The 23,561-nt window shown below is 35.6% G+C and overlaps 2 protein-coding genes across 2 annotated transcripts in view; one reads left to right on the forward strand and one right to left on the reverse strand.

The window, feature by feature from the left end:
• LOC136031156 (F-box only protein 42-like) overlaps positions 1-4,422 on the reverse strand; it is a gene marked incomplete at its 3' end in the record, with an annotated part of 84,575 nt that extends 80,153 nt beyond the window's left edge. The window contains 1 exon segment of the mRNA XM_065710488.1: positions 4,404-4,422.
• A 191-nt stretch (positions 4,423-4,613) lies between these two features.
• LOC136031157 (protein transport protein Sec61 subunit alpha) overlaps positions 4,614-23,561 on the forward strand; it is a 36,737-nt gene continuing 17,789 nt past the window's right edge. Inside the window, exons 1-3 of the mRNA XM_065710489.1 lie at positions 4,614-4,765; positions 17,972-18,105; positions 19,093-19,303. Coding sequence (XP_065566561.1) covers positions 4,759-4,765; positions 17,972-18,105; positions 19,093-19,303 — 352 coding nt within the window. The 5' untranslated portion in view covers positions 4,614-4,758. The remainder of the gene's footprint in view (positions 4,766-17,971; positions 18,106-19,092; positions 19,304-23,561) is intronic.

The raw sequence follows: 23,561 nt of genomic DNA on the forward strand, positions 1-23,561 counted from the left end.
GAAAAAACAGTTGGAGATGAGATACCAGTTCAAAAGAATTGGGAACAAGATTTGAAACACTAATCCCCTCATTATCCAAGGATTTTGATTTTAAACCTTTAATACCTTTAACAATAGCTGACTTTTTAACTTGAATCACATGTCTCTGACATAAACATGACAGCAAATTTTTTTTGAGAAAACATGAGAAATGCTTATGCACTGCATAATTAACTTTCGAAAATATTTTTGAATGATGTTTGATCCAAGATGGACGAGGTATAATATCACTAGAACTTGTATTCAGAAACTTGGCAGAATTTACCACTTTTTGCCACTCATTATTACTTTTTGGAAAAGTTTCACCAGAGTAACAAACGGTGTCAAGATAGTACTTATATTTGAGTTTTATCTTTTGTTTTAGATCAAACACAGTACCCTGAGAAGGTTGACCATAGGCAGACCAGATTCTTAACCAGAATTTGGCCTTATTCTTGACTTTTTTTCAGCAAAGGGTCACACTCCCAGAGTTTTTGGGTATTCTGCCTGACACATATCAGCAGGACAGCTACATCTTCAGCTTGCTTTAGACATGAGATAATGTCGCAATAATAGCAATTCAAATAAGCATGAACATTGTCAATAGTGGGGTATTCATTTGTGCAAAGAAGATGGAAAGGGACACATATGGTGGACAGTAGAGCTCCAAGTGTAGCAAGGAAGAATGTTTGCATTAGACCAATCACGTTTTTCAAACCACTTATGCAACAGTGATGGTTGTCCCAAGTATATGTCAGAAGTAACCATAATATCAAAATACAGAGGTAAATGATCATAATCTATCTCATCTTTGTCAAAATGTACTGCTGAAGTTTGTAATGACTGATAGCAGATACAGTGGTATTGTTTGTTTTTTATTGGAAACAATGTGGATTTTGAAAAGTAGGGCTTTTAGTTACCAAAAACAAAATCAACTGGCTTTTAGTCAAAAAAAAAAAAAAAATCACCATAATAATCAAGATGATTGAAAAGAACTATTAGAAGTGTTGATTCAGTGACAGACCAGGAGACAGTTTTAGGGGCATATACCTCCACTAAAAGAATTGATATTTATGCTAGTTACAAGGGTGAATGTGCACAAAGGGTTCTAGGTGTTTACCCCCCCCCCCCCTGCAGAAAATACAGCTTTCCAAATTTCAGAATTTTATTTGAGTTTTTTTTTTTTTTAATTTCCATAGGGGGAAGGAATTTTGGTACTTGTGTTTAATGTCTCACTCACTCAAGTTTATGCTGTGGGAAATTTGAGAGCAAACCATTTTCTTTGTTATTTTTTTTCAGCTTAGCACAAGACAAGACAAAGACAAGTAACAGAATATATGGGAAATATATAATTTAGGCTATATATTTGCACATAAGGGGAGGGGGGCTAAAGTACACAAGGTCTGCATGCAAAATATCTTAGGTACAATTATTCTACATATTATGAATTGAGAATTGTTTTCTAACTTCACACTGTCCAAATACTTTACCCCCACCCCCTTAATAAGGAAATATATAGCAAATTATATTTCTCCTATCTATTCTGTCACTTGTCTTTGTCATGTCTCATGCTAAGCTGAAAGAAACTAACAAATGAAACCACTTCTACTTAAATTAAGCACTTGAATGTTGGTGGTATAATACATAAGAACTGAAACAAGTTTCTTTTTGTTGCTAAAGAGTGTTTTACCTTTTGGGGCCCTATTAAGCACTCAAAATCAAATTTCCCCTAGAAACAACTATTGAACCATGAAAGAGCATAAAAAGGCATCTTGTGAAGTAGGCAGCATTATATTTTCACTTTCATCCTAGTAAAATTATGTTGAAGACTAAAAATGGACCATATATTTGATGATTAAGGAAGAAAATGTAAAGTAAGTTGACTTAGCCTAAACTTTGCTAAGGCCTTTGACAAAGCATCCCATAAGCCAACTGAGCTTGAAATTATCTACTGTTGGTATCAACTCATCCCTGATAGACTGGCTAATGTAAGAAATTTATACAAGACAGGTGGCCAGCCAATCTACTCTGATGAGGCCATAGTAATGAGTGGGTACTGTAGGCAGCTGTATTAGGCCCAACCATTTTCCTGATGTGTATCAATGATATTCCCAATCACATGGATAACAATATGCATTTGTTTAAAATCCAACACAATCTAGACAGGCTACAGAATTGGGCTCAAGACTGGCTTCTCCAATTGAATACAAGCAAATGCTGTATTTTGCACCTTGGACCTAATAATCCAATGGCTACCTATTCAACTTTAAATCTGATCACTAGTATAAGGTACCATCTGGTGAAAAGAGAAGAAGAAAGGGACCTTGGTATGATCATTGACAGGGAGTTGAGGTTCCACAGCCATATCCAGTAAGTTGTCTCCTAAGCAAAGTCTATCCTTAGCCTATTAAAAAGGACCATCAGTAGCTGAGAGGCAACAATATTCATAAAACTTTTAAAGGTTCTTGTTAGATCCCATCTTGATTTTGGCAAATGCCTGGCTGGTCCTTCTTACTGGCTCATCAAAAATGTTCAGAGGCAAGCAACAACAAAAAGCCAAAATCAGTTTCATATGAGCAACATCTCAAGCAATTTAAATTACCTACCCTTGTATATACACACATGCATAGTCATACAATGCTGACTTACAAACTCCATAAGGAAAATTATACTATATTCAAGAGCAGCCACAGTACTAGCCATCACCTCATAAGAGCCCCAGATCAAGAATCCATCAAATGTATTTTTCAAGAAGAGTAATTAACTACTAGAATGAATTGGTGGGCCAAACTGTCAGCACTAGATTCTTTTGAAAATCAACTTGACAAGGAGTGGGAGAAGAAGCTGTGGAGGTTTGATTGGAAGTCATCAACTCAAGAGAAGTACAGGTCAAAATGACCTTAAAGCTCTCAAATGGTTCAAGGTAATTAAGGGGTAATGTATCACAGACTATAATTGACTTAGGCTACCAATAAAGTGAATATACCACTTGATGCCTTTTTTTAAGCACTTTATGAATATAATAATTGCTTCTATTCCAAATTTAAGCTCTTAAAAAATGAAAAATTTTCAATTAAAATGTGAGTTATTGGTTGTTTAAAAAAAAAAATACTATATATTCTTAGTACTGTTTTCTTGGTCATTTTTTACAAAATAACACTATATTGTCTCAGTTCCAAAATTATTTATAGTTGGGTTAGTTCAAAAAGTGCTTAAATTTGAATTTGCAATAGAACCAATTCTTATATTCATAAAGAGCATAAAAAACAGCATTGGGTGGTATGTTCCCTTTATAGGTAAGTCAATTATATGAACTATGATATGTTTACCAATTGAGGTAAGGTAAAATGATGGTAAAATTATAGCATTTCATATAATTGGCTTACCAATGAAATGAATATATCACTTAATGCCTTTTTTTATGCTCTATGAATATAATAATTACTACTACCTTAAATTCCAATTTAAGCACTTTTTAACCTAACCTAAACTAACCTTATGATAAATAATTTTAGCACTAAGAAAATGTAATGTTATTTCATTGAAAACAGCACAGAGGAAAAATAGTATTATTTTTTCAGAAACAATGGATAGCTCATACTTTAATTGAAAATTTGTCCTTTTAAGAGCTTATATTTGAATTTGCAGTAGAAGCAATTATTATATTTGTAAAGAACATAAAAAAGGCATGAAGTGGTATGTTCACTTTATTGGTAAGTCATATATATGAACTGTCATAATTTTTTGAAAATTCATCATTTTTAAGAGCTAAAAAAAAATTGCTTAAATCTCAATTTAAGGTAGAAGCAATTATTATATTCGTAAAGAGCATAAAAAGAGGCATCAAGCAGTATATTCACTTTATAGGAAAGCCAGTTATATGAACTGCTATAATTTTACCAAAATAATATAGACTATATAAGTATTAGTCTAGAATTTTTTTAAAGTAGGCCTAGGCTAGTTTTCAGAATTTTACAGTCTTTCCTTCCAGACATTCCAAAACTGGGCTAAGACTATATCACTGATTGTTTTAAGTATAAAAGTAAATTCCTCAAAAATTTCTAATGTTATAATTATGAAATAACAAAGTTAAAATAGATCTAATATTCTGTTTCCGGGAAAGCATACTTAAACTTTAATGGGAAAGTAAATTTCAGATCAATGTTTAAAAGACACATTGTGAGACATTCTTACCTTTTAGCAAGCAAATTCATGAAGACCCCCCCCCCCCCAAAAAAAAGGAATTTTTGGCCTAGAAGCAAAATAAACTAGTATTAATAATTATATTAATTTAATGATAATAATTGATTTCGGTTCCTCTTTTTCGTGGTGGCCGAAGAACGCCTTTTTTGAATTTATAGAAATAGCCTATGTTCGTTATTTACTTGAAGCAACCTCGTGCCAAAATTTAAATAATGATTGCCAAATTCTTGTTTACCAAATTATTTCAAAACTATGAAAATAATTTATTTTATATAATTTAATTTAAAATGAGCTCATTTTAATTCATAAAATGTGAATAAAACTGTTTGAAAAATATAGAATTTAAAGTCAGTGTTATACGCCAATAACTCATAAAGGAAGAAAGAGATGCTAGACCGGTAGATAGGAAGCTCTTTTTTCATTGGCTGCTTAATTTTAATCAAAATTCTACTTCACCATCATTAACCCTGTACATTAGAAAGCTGACAGGTCAGTAAATAGTTGGAGGAAGAATATAGGAGGGAACCTACTGTAAAAATGGCCTGTAAGTTATGCTTTGAAACTAATCATCTTTTTAAATTCCATTCACCAATATTGATTAGGCCTACTTTCCATTGACACCTATTTCCCCAGCTGGGCCACCCACAACATAAGATTTATAATTTAGCCTAGAACAGAAATCGAAGTATATGCAAGAATCCATAAATAATAGAGGTACAAGACAAAAATATGGTAAAATTCTAGTTGATAGACTTCTTGCTATCTCAGAAAGGGGTTAGGTTAGGAAAATAAAACTTTCAGGGATGTGTCTACAGTGTAAAGTATGTCCTGGGAAGGTATTTTGAAGTACCTACCATCACTCCTCCCTCTAGAGAGCCCTCACCTTTGATGACCTTTAAAAATATGCATGTTATAAAGTTAAATCTTGCAAAATAGATCTTCTGCTTGAATGAAGTACAACAAAATTGTTTTCAGCTTCACAACTTTGCCCAATCCCAATTTATAAGGTTTTAAAGATATGCAAATACATTTCCTAAATTTTGAAAACAAAAAACTCTTGTATGGCTCAGAATTCAGTAAAATTCTAGTTAATTGACTTCTTGCTATGTTGGAAAGGGTTTAGGTTAGGAAAATGAAACTTTCAGGGATGGGTCTGCAGATTAAAGTATGTCCCAGGAAGGTATTTTGAAGCAACTACTTCCACTCCTCCCTTGGAGAGCCCTGAAATTTGCCTACATGATAGGTCTATTAACTATTGAAATTTTGACAAAACAACATTTTACCTTAATTTTCAGTTACTAGGCTAGTTGCTTTTTCTCTACCTCTAGTTCTAAAAATGCAATTCTTGTTATTTGAGTAGAATTTTGAGCCATATCAATGTTTTTCTTCAAAATTTAGGAAATGTATTTGCATATCTTTAAAACCTTATAAAATGGGATTTAACAAAGTTATGAAGCTGAAAACAATTTTGTTGAACTTCAATTAAGCAGAAAATCTATTTTGCAAGGTTTCACTTTAAAACACACATATTTTTAAAGGTCATCAAAGGTCAGGACCCTCTAGAGAGAGAAGGAGTAGAGGTAGTCGCTTCAAAATACCTTCCTGGGACATTCTTTAGTCTGTATATTCATCCCTGAAAGTTTCATTTTCCTAACCTAAACCCTTTCTGAGATAGCAAGAAGTCAATTAACTAGAATTTTACCCAGAATTCTACTTAAATAACAGGAATTGCATTTTCAAAACTAATGGCAAAGGAAAAGCAATTGACAACTGAAAATTAATGTAAAATTTTGTTTTGTCAAAATTTGAATAGGTATACACCTGTCATGTAGGCAAATTCCAGGGCCCTCTTGAGGGAGAAGGAGTAGAGATGGGTACTTTAAAATACCTTCCCAGAATATACTTTAGCCTATAGACCCATCTCTTAAAGTTTCATTATCCTAAGCTAACCTTAACTTTCCTTAAACTTTCCTAAGCTAACCTTTCTGAGATAGTGAGAAGTTACTCAACTAGAATTTTACCCAAAAGTATTACTTGATTCTTCTTTTATGCTCTTTTCAAATATAGCCTACTAATCATTTTAGACTATGCTACTTGCAAATGCATCCCCCCTTCCCTCCTGATGGACACACATATATCTTTAATAATGTGCTTCTCTTTTACATAATGGTGTCATATGGGTAGAGGTCTAGATTATGGACTGTTGAGAAGGAACTAAGTTAAGAAAACAATTCTTGCTTTATAATAGGCTATGTAGAAAAAATGTAGGCTAGCTAACACATTTTGCATGCAGCTCTGTTATACTCTACCCCTAACCCCCCTGATGTGTGAAAATAGCCAAAGTTAGATATCTCTAATGTAGTGTCTCAAATCATTTTTTGGTTTCAACCCATGTAGCCTACTTATAAATTGAATCATGTATGATTGAACAAGAATGATATGTTAAAATAACCAGAGTTAGATATTTCTAATGTATTCTCACAAAGTATCTTTCTTGTTTCAACCCATGTACTCATAAATTGAATCAACCATGACTGAACAAGAACCTGAACAACAAGAGTGATGGGTGGCAGAATGCATTTTAAGTATAGGCCTCTATTTTTGGTCATATGCTTGCACATTAGGGAGGGTTTGGGTTCAAAACAGCCAGGTTGCATGACAAATATGCTTGCTACAATTATTCTACATATCTTGTTGTACAAATTGTTTTCTTAACATGTTTTTTTTTTCTCAATAGCCCCTAATCAAGACCATCACCATTATTTGTTATGGTTTCTATAGTCCTATTAATCTTAGTCTGGCTATTAAACTGAATTTGGCTGTTAAACTTATTCTTCTTAGTGTGTAATGTATCTCCCTATGTGATTAGTAGTGGTCAAGTAAGGTTTTGGAGCATGGCTGATTAAAAAAACAGAGGAGGATTTGCTAGATGTTTTCCAGATAAATAGACTATAGACCCTAAACAAAACTTTATAATATAGCCTAGAACAGAAACCAAAGTCAGTGTATACAATATTTCATAACTTAAATATTGACAAGGTGAACATACTACTTGATCCTTTTTTTATGCTCTATCCAATAAGATTACTTACAAATGCCCCCCCCCCTTCTGATGGTCACATATATAGCCATTTATAATAATGTATTTCTCTGTTACATCAATTTAGTCATATGCTATAGCTCCTATATTAAACAGGTTACCTTCTTTGTCTGTAAATTTATCTCCCTGTGTGCTTGACAGTGATCATTAACATTGGTCAAGTATGGTTCAGAAGCATAGAGGAGTATTTGTTAGATGTTTTCCAGAGATATTGCCTATGGATTGTATCCTTGATTTTTCTTCTGGCCAAATATGCAAAACTCTGCATTTTTGTATATAGGAGCTTGAAACCTCTACAGTAGGGCTCTCTGATATGTTTAATCTTTTGTTTTGGTTTTCAATAGGATCAATTGACTTAGGGGGGGGGCTCCCCCTTATTTAAACATTGGGTCACTTTTCTCAGGCCTGTAACTTTTGATGAGTTGCATTAAACATAATGATTTTTTTTATACATTTTGAATCTGCATAAAAATTCAATTGCTTTGTGTATCTATTGTTATCAAAATTCTTTTTAATTATAATTTTTGTTACTATTTGAGCTGCATTGCTCCTTACTTACTGTTTGAAACACATTAATTTTATTTTTCCTGCATGAAAGTTGGAAAACCCAGCATTCCTTCAGTAGTGTCAATTCACCTAAAATTAGGGAGGTAGTAAAATATTTTTATCAAGATCTTGAGGGGGGAGTTTTGTTTTTTTTTCAGTTTTTCTGATAAAGATACCAGAAAAAGTATTTTTCAATTTAAAAATCTTAGAAAAAGGGCAAGTGGGATAAAAATCAGCAAAAAAATAACTAGAAATAAGCAGCCTAGATTGCCACTATGCCATTAAGATTGCTTGATTTTTTTATGGGGTTTTCACCCTTTTTTTATTTCCTGGCAAATTTTCTCAGGATCAGCATAAAAAGCATATTCTTTATTGTTCTCAAAATTCTGTTTCCATTTTTTTCTTCTTTTTTGTTCTTATTCAGCCAAGTCACTCCTTACTTACAGTTTGTTACCACAAACTGTTAATTTTTAATTTATTTAAACTTAATTATTCATGTTAAAAATCAATATCATGCCCATTCATTTTTTTTCTTTTTGAAGAAAAAACAAGACCTAAGAGCTCATATGGCACTTGTGACAAGGCAAGAAGAGCTAAGAGCCAAGAGATCACATGGTATTAGCTCTAACAAAATTCTATGAATCAATAAATTGATTTAAAAAGGAAAATAAGAGGCTTGATGCAGGTCAAGGTTTAAAATAAGAGCTCTGAGTCATGATGTCCTTCTAAATATCAAAATTCATTAAGATCCAATCACCCACTTGTAAGTTATAAATACCTAATTTTTTCTAATTTTTCCTCTCCCTTTAGCCCCCCAGATGGTTGAATCTGGGAAAACGACTTTATCAAGTCAAATTGTGCAGCTCCCTGACATGCCTACCAATTTTCATTGTCCTAGCACGTCCAGAAGTACCAAATTCGCCAAATCACTGAACACCTCCCCCCAACTCCCCCAAAGAGAGCAAATCCAGTACAATTCTGTCAATCACGTATCAAGGACATTTGTTTATTCTATCCACCAAGCTTCATCCTGATTCCTCCACTCCAAGTGTTTTTCCAAGATTTCCCCCTCCAACTCCCCCCAGTGTTGAAAGATCTGGTTGGGATTTGAAATAAGAGCTCTGAGACATGAATTCCTTCTAAAAATCAAATTTCATTAAGATCCAATCATCTATTCATATGATAAAAATATCTCAATTTTCACGTTTTCCAAGAATTCTGGTTTCCCCCTCCAACTCCTCCCAATGTCACAGGATCAGGTTGGAATTTAAAATTAGAACTTTAAAGCACAAGATCCTTCTAAATATCAAATATCATTAAGATATGGCCACCCTTTTGTAAGTTACAAATACCTCAATTTTTAAAATTACCCCCCCCCCCCAATTCCACCAAAGAGAGCAGATCCGGTCCGGTTATGTCAGTCATGTATCTTAGACAGGTTTCTATTCTTCCCATCCAGTTTCATCCTGATCTCACTGCTTTAAGTATTTTCTAAGATTTCCAGTCCCCCCAATTACACTTGATCTGGTTGAGATTTAAAATAAGCGATCTGAGTTACGAGGTCCTTCTAAATATGAAGTTTCATGAAGATCTGATCATTCCTTTGTAAGTTGAAAATACGTCTTTTTTCTTATTTTTCAGAATGACCCCCCCCCCTCCCCCCAATAGAGCGGATCCATTCCAATTATGTAAATCACGTATGTTAGACTTGTGCTTATTTTTCCCACCAAGTTTCATCCCGATCCCTCCAATCTAAGTGTTTTCCATGATTTTAGGTTCCCCCACCCCAAACTTCCCCCAATGTCGCCAGATCCAGTCAGGATTTAAAATAAGAGCTTTGAGACACAATATCCTAATATCAAATTTCATTGAGATCTGATCACCCATTTGTAAGTTAAAAATACCTTTTAACTTACAATTTTTCAGAATTAACCCCTTCCCCAAATACCCCAAAGAGAGTGGATCCGTTCCGGTTATGTCAATCATGTATCTAGAACTCTTGATTATTTTTCCCGCCAAGTTTCATCCTGATCCCTCCACTCTAAGTGTTTTCTAAGTGTCTAATTTTTCAGAAATAATCCCCCCCCCAAAAAAAAAATACCCCAAAGAGAGCGGATCCATTCCGTTTATGTCAATTATCTATCTAGGACTTGTGTTTATTTTACCCACCAAGTTTCATTCTGATCCCTCCACTCTAAGTGCTTTCCAAGTTTTAGGTTTCCCCCTCCCAACTTCCCCCCCCCCCAATGTTACCAGATCCGGTCGGGATTTAAAATAAGAGCTCTAAGACACGATATCCTTCTAAACATCAAATTTCATCGAGATCCGATCACCCGTTCGTAAGTTAAAAATACCTCATTTTTTCTAATTTCTCAGAATTATCCCCCCCCCCCCAACTACCCCAAAGAGAGCAGATCCGTTCCGATTATGTCAATCATGTATCTGGGACTTGTGCTTACTTTTCCCATCAAGTTTCATCCCAATCCCTCCACTCTAAGTGTTTTCCAAGATTTTAGGTCCCCCTCCCCTCCAACTCCCCCCAATGTCATCAGATCTGGTTGGGATTTAAAATAAGACCTCTGAGACACAATATCATTCCAAACATCAAATTTCATTAAGATCCCATCACCCACTCATAAGTTAAAAATACTCCATTTTTTCTGAATTAACCGGCCCCCCACTCACACCCCCCCCCCCACCAGATGGTCAAATCGGGAAAACGATTATTTCTAATTTAATCTGGTCTGGTCCCTGATACGCTTGCCAAATTTCATCGTCCTAGCTTTCCTGGAAGTGCCTAAAGTAGCAAAACCAGGACCAACAGACTGACACAATTTGCGATTGCTATATGTCACTTGGTTAATACCAAGTGCCATAATTATGGGGACTATCAAGTTTGAATCACTAACCTCTCAATCTGCAACTGAATGTTCTATCAATTTGCTATGAACTTTACATCACAATAGCAAATACTATTTATGAGCAATATTGGCAAGTTTCATAACATATAGCTCTTTCTGCAGGGGCTGTGGGGGGTTGTGTAATTCCCAAAGGCTTAGTTATTGGACCTTTCAACAATATTGAACAAAATGGCTGTATCGAAATTTTGATCTGACAATTTGAAGGAATAAGGTTGGAGGAAGGCCACTTTCCCTCCAATAGTTTTGGTCACTAAAATAGCCCTCTGCTGATCTTCTATGGCCATTGGTTCAATACCATCATACCTGGAAAAAAAAATGAACAGGCATCTGTGATTTCTTAGCAAAACATACAAAATTCCAGATTTTTCTAGATAGAAGCTTGAAACCTCTACAATAGGGTTCTCATATGCTGAGTTTTGTGGTGTGATTTTCATTAAGATTCCTTGACTTTTGGGGGGTAATTTTTTCTTTTTCTTGAGAAACAGGTAAATTTTCTCCTGGTCATATCTTTTGATTGGTATTATTAACTTAATGGATCTTATATATTTGGAATCAGCATAATAAGCTGATTCTTTTGTTGTATTTATTGACATAAAAACCGTGTTTTTAGAGTTTTGGTTACTATTGAGCTCCATTTGTCCTTACTTCAGTTCATTACCATAAACTGTTTGATAATGTTGATTGGCAACAAATCTTGACCATCACTAGGGCAAATAATAAGGGGCTTTGAAACAACATTTATATAAATGATTATTGTTAACCCATTGATTATCACTAGCTGTTTATATAGGTCCACATTACAATCATCATGTGATAAATAGGAATCTTTAGTTCTTCTAAATCCAATCATCGCTAACATAGTAAAGACCATGCACCCTATGTACATCCTTGGTAACTTTTAACCTCCCAGAAATCAAATTGAATGGGGGAAAAACCCAGCAGGTCATACTTTTATCTCTGTCCTCAATGGATCATTATTTAGTGAAACTTATGATAAAGCCAAGTAGGTACATACAAAATGAGAATGAAAATAACCTTGACCAAATCATAACTTGTAGCCCTGAAACCATGAACAGTATCAGAATCATTGCACCACTTTGGAAAAGTAATTGTGTCATCTTCCTAGCTAACATAGGTCTGAACCTCAGACAGTACCATTATAGGAAATAACTTAAGTGGTTAAACAAAGTTCAATTCAGAGAAATAGTCCAGCAAGTCAATTTATCCTTCAAATGATACAAAACTGTTGTGAATTTTGAATGATTGAGATATATCAAACACTTCGTGGTAACAAACTGTAGTAAGGAGCAACCTGGCTCAATAGTAAACAAAACTCTAAAAAACGGAATTTCGATGCTAAAAGATATATCAAAAGAATCGAATTTTTATGCTGATTTTAAATATATAAGTTACATCAAATTTAGTCTTTGTCATCAAAAGTTAAAAGCCTGAGAAAATTTGCCTTATTTTGGAAAATAGGGGAAAACACCCTCTAAAAGTCATAGGATCTTAACGAAAATCACATCATCGCATTCAGCGTATCAGAAAACCCTATAGAAAAATTTCAAGGTCCGATCTACAAAAATGTGGGATTTTGTATTTTTTGCCAGAAGACAAATCACAGGTGTGTGTTTGTTTGTTTTTTTCCCCAGGGGTCATCGTATAAGACCGAGTGGTCCTAGAGTGTTGCAAGAGGGCTCATTCTAACGGGAATGAAAAGTTTTAGTGCCCTTTTTAAGTGACCAAAAAATTGGAGGGCACCTAGGCCACCTCCCACGCTCATTTTTTCCCAAAGGATCAAAATTTCGAGATAGCCATTTTGTTCCACATAGTCGAAAACCATAATAACTATGTCTTTGGGGATGACTTACCCCCCCCCCCACAGTCCTTGGGGGAGGGGCTGCAAGTTACAAACTTTAACCAATGTGTACATGCAGTAATGGTTATTGGGAAGTGTACCGACGTTTTCAGGGGGATTTTTTTAGTTTTGGGTGTGGGGCTCAGGGGAGGGGGCTATATGGGAGGATCTTTCCTTGGAGGAATATTTCATGGGGGAAGAGAAATTCAATGAAAAGGGTGCAGGATTTTCTAGGATTACAATTAAAAAAAAAATATATATATAAACCTGAAAAAGTTTTTTCAATTGAAAGTAGGGAGAAGCATTAAAACTTAAAACGAACAGAGATTATTACGCATATGAGGGGTCTAAAAATACTTTAGCATAAAGAGCGAGGTATTTAGGAGGAGATAAATACTTTTCTCTTTATGCTAAATTGTTTTTAGTAAAGTCAACTATTTATTTTACGGCCTTTCTGATTCAGGGTTCATTCTTAAAGAATTGGGGAAACTTAAGATTTAGTGTGAAGAGCGAGGTATTAACAAGGGGACAAACCCCCTCATATATATGATCAAAAATATAAGAACATAAAAGTTTGTTACGTAAGTTAATTCTTAAGTTACGTATATTTTTTACTAATAAAAACGGTCGTTAAAAATTAAAAGTTCTAGTTGCCTTTTTATGTAACCAAAAAATTGGAGGGCAACTAGGCCTCCTTCCCCATCCCTTATTTCTCAAAATCGTCTAATCAAAACTAAGAGAAAGCCATTTAGCAAAAAGAAAATTAATATGCAAAGTTCATTTTAATAATTTATGTACGGAGAGCCAAAATCAGACATGCATTAATTCAAAAACTTTCAGAAATTGAATAAAAAAAAACAAGTTTTTGAAATGAAAGTAAGGAGCAATATTAAAACTTAAAACAAACAGAAATTACTCTGTATATGAAAGGGGCTTTTCCTCCTTGACACCCTGCTCCTTGCGCTAAAGTTTGATTCTTTCTTGCAACTCTACTTTTTAAAACAATAAAAAACTTTAGCATAAAGAGCAGGGCGTCGAGGAGGAAAAGCCCCTTTCATATACAAAGTAATTTCTGTTCGTTTTAAGTTTTAATGTCGCTCCTTACTTTCATTTCAAAAAACTTGTTTTTTTATTTAATCTTGACCAGGAGTGCAGAAATTTGCACAGAAAAGAAAAGTCTGTGTAATAAACACTGTCATACTTAGATTGCACTAAAGCAGCTTGTAAATATCAAGAATGGAAAGTTCAAGATTTGGAAAAACTGAATCACGTAGGTTAGGGTATAACAGAGCAAGATATAAAGTCTGTAGCACTTTAAGAACCCAAAAAAAGAACTAGCAGAGAAGATTGCCAATGAAGCAAATCAGACCTCAGGGAATTCTGGCAGCATATAGTACCAAACCTACTACTATAAGAGAAATGCCCTCTCTCATGAAAGGATATTCTTTCAGTAACCTCACGACTAAACAAAGCCAATTTATTCAACTCAGTTTTTAGCTCTACTTTCAAACTATGACAGACTCCTAATGCAATCCTACATTTCAATCCTAATGCAAGGAAGAATAAAATTTGAATTATCCCACACTGGAGAGAAAATAACAAAAAAAAAAAAAAACTTAAAAAGCTACATGCCTACAAATCAAAACGCCCAGATGATATGGAAGCAATTTGCAGGGCTCAGAATTAGTCCCAAAAAGTCCTTTTTTGGGAGTGTGGTATATTCAAAAACTGAAGCAGGATATATTCGAAAGCCCCTTTATAGATAATATAGCTTCTCCACAAATCTGGTTATACTTGTCTCTTGTGTATGCCATTGCAGTTCAGAATGAAGCAACAAAACAGTGAGAACTTTGTCTGTGGCCAAAGTGCTTATGAATTCTATTAAAAATAGGAAGCTTATAACAGCACAAAGTTGGCCCATATTGTGGGTAGAATAGATGGGTGACATTTTAGTACTGTTCAAGGATAGAGAGGAACATTGACCTATAGGGTGAGGGGTATTAGATTGGTCATACTGTGGCAATGTTCAAGGATAGATACGTTTTCTGTAGCTTTGTAAAATGAAATACCAGTATAAATTTGTTCAATTTGACTTGTATTTCAATGGTTCAAATTAAATATTATTTGCCTTAGTTTAGTTAATAAACTAATAGCAGTGTGAAGAGTACCATGAATGGAATATCAGATGGCAAAAACGTTATTGTTTTTCCTGCTGTGTTTGAACCTACATGTCTTTCAGGTTTCTCTAGTGTATTTAGGAAAGACAATGGGCAACTGCAAATTTTGTTGCTCCTGAATAACTAAAGAAGACAGGAGTGGCAGAAAGATAAACAAATGGTATCAGATTTGATGATGATGAGCTTTCTTTTTACTACAAAATATGTAGGAGTAATATTAGCTGCTCCAAAGGCTTTTATACCTTGAATCAGCATGCTTTATCAGAGAAGCACAAGAAACAGTTTGCAATCCATCTCAGTCTGTTACAGTTACAAGTCTGTGGATCTGCTAGGCAACAGTCCTAATGAATAGAACTATCAGCTAGCAATGGAAGTAAAGCTCTTGAGATGTTTTGTGACAATGATGCTGGATACAAAGCCAAAATCATATGGGTACTTAAGTCCTTGCAAGCTTGAATGTCTGCAGCTTCATGTGACAGAATCATTGATGTCTTTGAAGCCATATTTTTGGGTAAGCTACTGCCTGTGATGTTGATGAGTGCAAACAAAGCTATTATATGATAACTGATGCACTTCATCCACACTGTAAACATAATCTTATGAAGAACTTAGGTGAAGCTTACTTTGTTCTTGAACCAAAACCACAAACACTGAAGGAAAAAAAGAGCTTCAGCTTAGAGTGTACTTTTGGTCTTCTTCAACCCTTTCCAGCATAACAAATTTTGAAATTGTCTGAAAATTCCACTTTTTTGCATTTCTTATGTCCCTGGACTTAGAAACTGACAAACATTAAACTAAAAAAATTTATTCAACTTTGAAATAAAATATAAGGTTGTCTCTGATAGAGACCAGTTTTACACATGCGCAGAAAAACTTCACATCTGGTGAGAAGAACTAATGCAACTCTTAGTGTAGTTCATGCACAATGGAACTTGTAAATTGAACACTGCCATTTTGTATGATGGGGCTCAATCTTAGTACTACATTGAGCACATCTTCTTGAAATACTGTGAACAGGTAAGAAGCTTTGATTGATCCAATTTCTTTTCTGGAGGAACATAAGGCTTGAATTTGGGGATAACTTCTAATTTTCTGAATGGTTGATGTCTCTCACCCTTGCACAAATAACTTACAACCAAACCTGTGACAATGTGACATTCAAAGTCCTTCAATGTCATCTTGTTAGCATCTGGTATAGTGGACAACTTGAACAAGACAAAGGCAATGACTGTTGTAATGTTGACAAAGTGCCAGAGTAGGTGGTACCGCCATTTTCTGCTCTTTTTGGTTATTGCATAGATAGACTTCAGCATATCAGCTTTGTTGATACAGCCCATAAAGTTGTCATACTCGACGATCACGTTTGGGCATATAACCTGGGCAACAGGTCCATCTTTCTCCTTCCTATTTATCTGTATCACTTCCCTCCTTTCTAAATTGTTGGAAGAAGTTGTATACATTGTTTGTCCTTTCAGTGTATACAGTGGATTCCATTTGACCTCACAGCATAGTGCAAGTCACCTTGTCTCAGCTCTTTTCCAGCTTTGAGTTTGGGTAGACTTTTATGGTTTTCACAAACTGTACCACAGCAGTAGACCTTCTTGCTCTTCATTTTTTCCATGAGGTTTACTGAACTGAAGAAATTGTCAAAATAGATATGATAATTTTTGCCTTCCAATCCTGTCATAAGATCCATAGCTACTTGTTCTCCAAGTCCAAACTTGGTAGTGTCAGCTAACTTCCCAGTGTAGACCTGAAAATCACAAACAAAACTGTGTGTGTCTTCTCTGACCCAGATCTTGTCGCCTTGTTTTATGGGCTTCATAGGCATATACTGTTTGAAATCAATGCATTCTTTGAATTTGACCTTACTTTCATTGACAGCTTGCTCTCTGGTAGGCTTGTAAGTCCTTTGAAAGCTTGGGCTTAGTTTGTCAAGCAGAGGTCTGATCATGTAGAGCTTGTCATAGTTGTCATTCCTTTTGGGGGTAAGATCTAATTGTCATTGAGATGAACATGAGCAAGAAGCCAGCTGAAACGGCTTATATTCATCAGCCCAGATATGTAATTTTCTCTAAGTTCATTGTGACTTGACCAGAAATCTCAATAAGATGTTACTGTCTTGACACCCAGAAGAATTTTTATTGCTAAAAAAAAACTTTCATTTCTTCTCAAGTAGTTGAGGTGAACAAAACACCTTTCTGAGTAACATGTAAGTTTGTTTGAAATATGATGTGGTCAATCAGATCGAGACCAAACAGCCTGAGGAAACAATCAACTGGATTATTTAAAGCTTCTATCCCAATGTGGACTTGGTGAAGGGCTCAACATCTTTGACTTCAAATGCCTTATTTCACTTCTTCACTATGACTAAGGTGAAGAGAGTCTTTGTGATTACTTGCTTCTTGCTTGTTGTTTGCTACTGTTAATCTGGTGACTTGATTATTGGTTTTGTCATCACTTGATGATAGCTCTCCAGCCAGTAAGTTTCTCGGTGATTTGGCATTTGAAACTGGAAAGTCTTGCAGCCAATCATCACCGTCATCCTCTGATGACATGTCAAATTTAGATTCTGTGTCTGAAGGTAAGTCATCAAATAACTTTGAGATATCCTGTGTCCATAAAGGATGGCGTGCCGTAATGATTTGCCTGAAAAAGAGCAAATTTAACTTGAGTATTTAGATGCTAGACCCAATTTGCGGAAACTGCTTCAGTTTTATTTTATTTTATTTGTCGAGTTACCAAAGTGGTTTCAAGCTCAAACCACTCAAAAAAAACAAACAAGAAACAACTTTTAGCATATGTTGCAATGTGGTCATCAGGGATGATCAGCCTCTCATGTCCAATATCTTCTTATTGTGCTTCATATCTGAAACTTCAATGCTAGTAACTTGTACTCTGCTACACAAAGAACAAATTGGCAGGAAGAAAATATTAAAGATTTTACAATTACGAAGTATTTTAAACTTTCTTGCTTTTTCTGAAAAAACAGCTCATTTTTTAAAAACAGGCCCTTGTTTTTTCTTCTCCTCTTGGCAGCCCATGTGCACATAGATTTTTTTTTGTCACTTTGCTTGTATGTCTTTTTGCATGATGATTAGCTGTTGTTCAACATTTCAGTTTTTGTGTAATAAATACTTTTTTTCAGTCAAGTTTTTGGAAGTCATTAAACCCTTCTGCAGTATATTACCTGAAATCACCAAACCCGAGAGAAAGGTTCAGTTCAAGGAAAAGGTTTTATGGACAGCAATTACCCTTTTCATATTCTTGATTTGCTGCCAGGTAAGGAGAAAAATTCTAAGTATAGTTTACTATTATAATTCATGGGTGTCCACAAGTCTGGCCCTTGAAGTGCAGGCAAGAGAGGGTGTCGTTTCGACCAATGTTGGTGGAAAACCCTACTTTCTTGTGCTGGTATATCTACTTACCAATAAATGGGTCATGGAAGCTGATTACATTTACAACGATTCCAATATTATGAACTATGACTCTAGTCTTATAGTTGTTAATTACCTCTAGTATTCATATGGGACATAATTGCAGATTAGGACTTAGCTGTTCTTTGATTGCTACTGTAGCAAGTCATAGCTATGTGTTTTTTACCAGGCGTTCCTGAATGTTTTCAATTAATATTTCTTTTTAATGTATCATGTAAAACTTGAATTTTGTTTCTTGCTTTATAACCATTGATAAATGCAGGCTGAAGTGTAGAGGGAAGGGTGGGAGCACAACTTCCTCTCCTCCTCCCCTATGTATCGTATTTTTGTTATCCATTTGCATTAGATTTTACAATACATTAACATATTTCATCATCCTAGTAAAAAGATACTACTATATCAAATTTACAGGTAAAGGTTTATGTCTTATCTCAAAATATTCAAAGGATATTTATTCAAGAGGAATGCAGGCAATGAAATTCCTCAACCAGACGAAAATATAATGTAAAACTGTGTTTTGAATATTCTGTATTGTCTTCTTTTTTTTCTTTTTTTTTCAATACTGGTCATCATATCCTTAGGTACACATATGTCCAATCTTTGGGGAGGAGACAGAGAAATTGGTCCAGAAAACTATTTTACATCAAATTATAAAATTTAAATGTGGATTTTTTAAGCAGCAGCAGTGTGTTTTTTTTTTTTAGGCAATAGGCTTTGGATCAACCTTTGGGAGATTTTCTCCTCCTTTCCACCCCCTTTAGTTGTGTAAGTGTTAACTCTATGTGCAAATATCAATATATTTATAACATGCTCAGTATTCCTTTCTTTTTAGATACCACTTTTTGGTATCATGTCTTCAGATTCGGCAGATCCTTTCTATTGGATTCGAGTTATCCTGGCATCAAACAGAGGAACTTTGATGGAACTTGGAATCTCACCAATTGTGACCTCTGGACTAATTATGCAATTGCTAGCTGGAGCCAAAATGATCGAAGTTGGAGACACCCCGAGAGATAGACAACTCTTCAATGGAGCACAGAAACGTAAGGATTTTTATCTGTCATTGTATAGCAGAGGAAGCCAAGCCTTTAGATGATCCCTTTCATATAGATTTCTAAAGCAGTATCTTTTGTCTTAATCTTATTGATTTCCAGCTTATTGACAGATAGTATTTTGTATCATACCTCTATTATAACTTTGTACCTGGTCCCAAGGATGCCAACATTAGGGACCCTGGGCTAAGAGTAACTCTAAACCCTAGGCTACCTGGGGGAAGGTGGGCTGAGCTACCACAGAAAATGTTCTAACTATTCCTTGTTTTTCTTTTTTGATGTAAGTATGTAAACAAAGGAAACATATTGTAACTGGAGGTCACTTGAGACAGAAGTAGGAAATTTGCATTTTAATTCTATTCGGTATTCCCGTCCTTTGTGATGTAAATAGTAGATGAACTTGGTCCATAAAGGCTACTTCTACTAACAACTCACTGCAACACCATGTTACCCGAGGCCAACACACCTGCGTATGCTCGTCTTCCATTTCAATCTGTTCAAAGCTTCCCTCTTTTCACCTCCTGAGAAATTTTAATTTATTTTCAATCCTTTCTTACGACATCTTCCCATCCCATTGAGGGACAACCTCCTTTTTGTTTGGTCCTAGGTGGACGGACAAATGGGAAGGTCTTGACGTTGACTGAAAAGGACAATCTCGGGGAATCTGTTATCCCTAATCTTCAAAACTTGCCCTAACCATCTCGCCTTTTCTCTCATTATAGCCCTAGAAAGCGGGATAGAACCAAATTTTTGGTACAGCTTACTGTGTGAAATTCAGTCAATTGGGTACCCAAACAATCTGTAGACAATTCCCCTGCGAACCATCTAAAAAATTCTTCTCTATCCTTTGAAGCACCAGAATCATCTGAATGTGTCAGAGCCACATCTGACCACTGTCATCATTCTAGCTATCAATATTCTAATCTTGACTTGGAGAATTATCTTCATATCGTTCAAAACTTTTTTCAACCTTGAAAAACACCCTGAGTCTTGGCTATTTTACTTTTAATATGTTTAATGCATCCACTATCTCTACTAATAGTACTACCTAGATAAGTGAATTTGCTCATTTGACCGATCCTCTCGGTACCCAACATGACGTCTTTACCTTCAATTACTCCCAGACTTAACAACTAAGTCTTTTTAACATAAATATTTAAACCTATCCTTGCATCGTGAACTCTCCAAACCTCCAGAAATTCATCCCAACATCAGCTCTTCACCTTCATTTATTCCTTGTTTAAGTGACTTTGTCTTCTTAACATCAACATTTAAACCTTTTGTTTCGCCCTGAGATCTAAAAAAAAAATATTCATTATTATTACCACGTTTTAACTTACTTGCTCTGTCTATCACAAATCAACATTTGAGATGCTTATTTTGATCCTTTCCTCTCATCCGATTTGGCTCAAAATGTGTATACAGCCTTGTTTTACCTAATATTTTAGTAAACTTGTAAAAATTTTAATTTAAAGGGGGTGTGCATTTTACTTAAATAACAAGAGCTAAGAGCTCATATGGCACTTGTGACGAGGCGAGAAGAGCTAAGAGCCAAGAGATCATATGGTATGAGCTCTAACAAAATTCTATGAATCAATAGATTGATTTAAAAAGGAAAATAAGAGGCTTAATGCCGGTCAGGATTTAAAATAAGAGCTCTGAGTCACGATCTCCTTCTAAGTATAAAAATTCATTAAGATCCGATCACCCACTCGTAAGTTATAAATACCTAATTTTTTCTAATTTTCCCTCTCCCTTTAGCCCCCCAGATGGTCGAATCTGGGAAAACGACTTTATCAAGTCAAATTGTGCAGCTCCCTGACACGCCTACCAATTTTCATCGTCCTAGCACGTCCAGAAGCACCAAACTCGCCAAATCACTGAACCCCTCCCCCCAACTCCTCCAAAGAGAGCCAATCCAGAAGGTTTCTGTCAATCACGTATCAAGGACATTTGTTTATTCTATCCACCAAGCTTTTTCCCGATTCCTCCACTCCAAGTGTTTTTCCGAGATTTCCCCCTCCATCTCCCCCAAATGTCAAAAGACCTGGTCGGGATTTGAAATAAGAGCTCTGAGACATGGATTCCTTCTAAAAATCAAATTTCATTAATATCCGATCATCTATTCATAAGATAAAAATATCCCAATTTTCACGTTTTCCAAGAATTCCGGTTCCCCCCTCCAACTCCCCCAATGTCACAGGATCTGGTCGGAATTTAAAATTAGAACTTTAAAGCACAAGATCCTTCTAAATATCAAATTTCATTAAGATCTGGTCACCCTTTCGTAAGTTACAAATACCTTAATTTTCAAAATTACCCCCCCCCCCCCCCCAATTCCACCAAAGAGAGCAGATCCGGTCCGGTTTTGTCAGTCACGTATCTTAGACAAGTTTCTATTCTTCCCATCCAGTTTCATCCTGATCTCACCGCTTTAAGTATTTTCTAAGATTTCCGGTCCCCCCAACTGCCCCCCCCCCCCAATTACGCTTGATCCGGTTGAGATTTAAAATATGAAATCTGAGTTACGAGGATCTTCTAAATATGAAGTTTCATGAAGATCCGATCACTCCTTCGTAAGTTAAAAATACGTAATTTTTTCTTATTTTCAGAATTAGCCCCCCCCCCAATAGAGCGGATCTGTTCCAATTGTTTAAATCACGTATGTAAGACTTCTGCTTATTTTTCCCAACAAGTTTCATCCCGATCCCTCCAATCTAAACGTTTTCCATGATTTTAGGTTCCCCCACCCCGAACTTCCCCCAATGTCACCAGATCCGGTCAGGATTTAAAATAAGAACTTGAGACACGATATCCTTCTAAATATCAAATTTCATTGAGGTCCGATCACCCGTTCGTAAGTTAAAAATACCTCATTTTTTCGAATTTTTCAGAATTAACCCCTCCCCCAACTACCCCAAAGAGAGCGGATCCGTTCCGATTATGTCAATCATGTATCTAGGATTTGTGCTTATCTTTCCCACCAAGTTTCATCCCGATCCCTCCACTCTAAGTGTTTTCCAAGTTTTAGGTTCCCCCCTTTCAACTCCCCCCCCCCCAATGTCACCAGATCCGGTTGGGATTTAAAATAACAGCTCTGAGACACGATATCCTTCTAAATGTTAAATTTAATTGAGATCCGATCCCCCGTTCGTAAGTTAAAAATACCTCATTTTTTCTAATTTTTCAGAAATACCCCCCAACTACCCCAAAGAGAGCGGGTCCGTTCCGTTTATGTCAATCATGTATCCAGGACTTGTGTTTATTTTTCCCACCAAGTTTCATCCCAATCCCTCCACTCTAAGTGTTTTCCAAGTTTTAGGTTTCCCCCTCCCAAATCCCCCCAATGTCACCAGATCCGGTCGGGATTTAAAATAAGAGCTCTAAGACACGATATCCTTCTAAACATCAAATTTCATTGAGATCCGATCACCTGTTCGTAAGTTAAAAATACCTCATTTTTTCTAATTTTTCAGAATTACCCCCCCCCCCCCCTAGCTACCCCAAAGAGAGCGGATCCGTTCCGATTATGTCAATCATGTATCTAGGACTTGTGCTTATTTTTCCCATCAAGTTTCATCCCGATCCCTCCACTCTTAAGTGTTTTCCAAGATTTTAGGTTTTCCCCCTCCAACTATCCCCAATGTCATCAGATCCGGTCGGAATTTAAAATAAGAGCTCTGAGACACAATATCATTCCAAACATCAAATTTCATTAAGTTCCAATCACCTGCTCATAAATTAAAAATACTTCATTTTTTCTATTTTTCCGAATTAACCGGCCCCCCACTCCCCCCCCCCCAGATGGTCAAATTGGGAAAACGACTATTTCTAATTTAATCTGGTCCGGTCCCTGATACGCTTGCCAAATTTCATCGTCCTAGCGTACCTGGAAGTGCCTAAAGTAGCAAAACCGGGACCGACAGACCGACAGAATTTGCGCTATGTCACTTGGTTAATACCAAGTGCCATAAAAGACTGAATTTATTACCCATTTATTCATAAATAACGCTTGTATTAGGGTATTTGAGTGAAAATGCGCACAATGTTTAAATGTTTAGACATGTTTTATAAGTTTGGGTAAGAGTTCACCGCATTTAAAATATTCAGAAAGTTTTGAAGGATGTATATCAAAAGTATTCTTTATATTTATTTTACGAACATTTTCATCAAGGACTCAAATCATCAGCTTAATCTATGTCAGAGGAGTTACTCTCCCATTTGATTCCAAGTGTGTATTGGCAGACTC

The sequence above is a fragment of the Artemia franciscana genome, chromosome 9 (assembly GCF_032884065.1).
Source record: "Artemia franciscana chromosome 9, ASM3288406v1, whole genome shotgun sequence".
Taxonomy (NCBI): Eukaryota; Metazoa; Arthropoda; class Branchiopoda; order Anostraca; family Artemiidae; genus Artemia; species Artemia franciscana.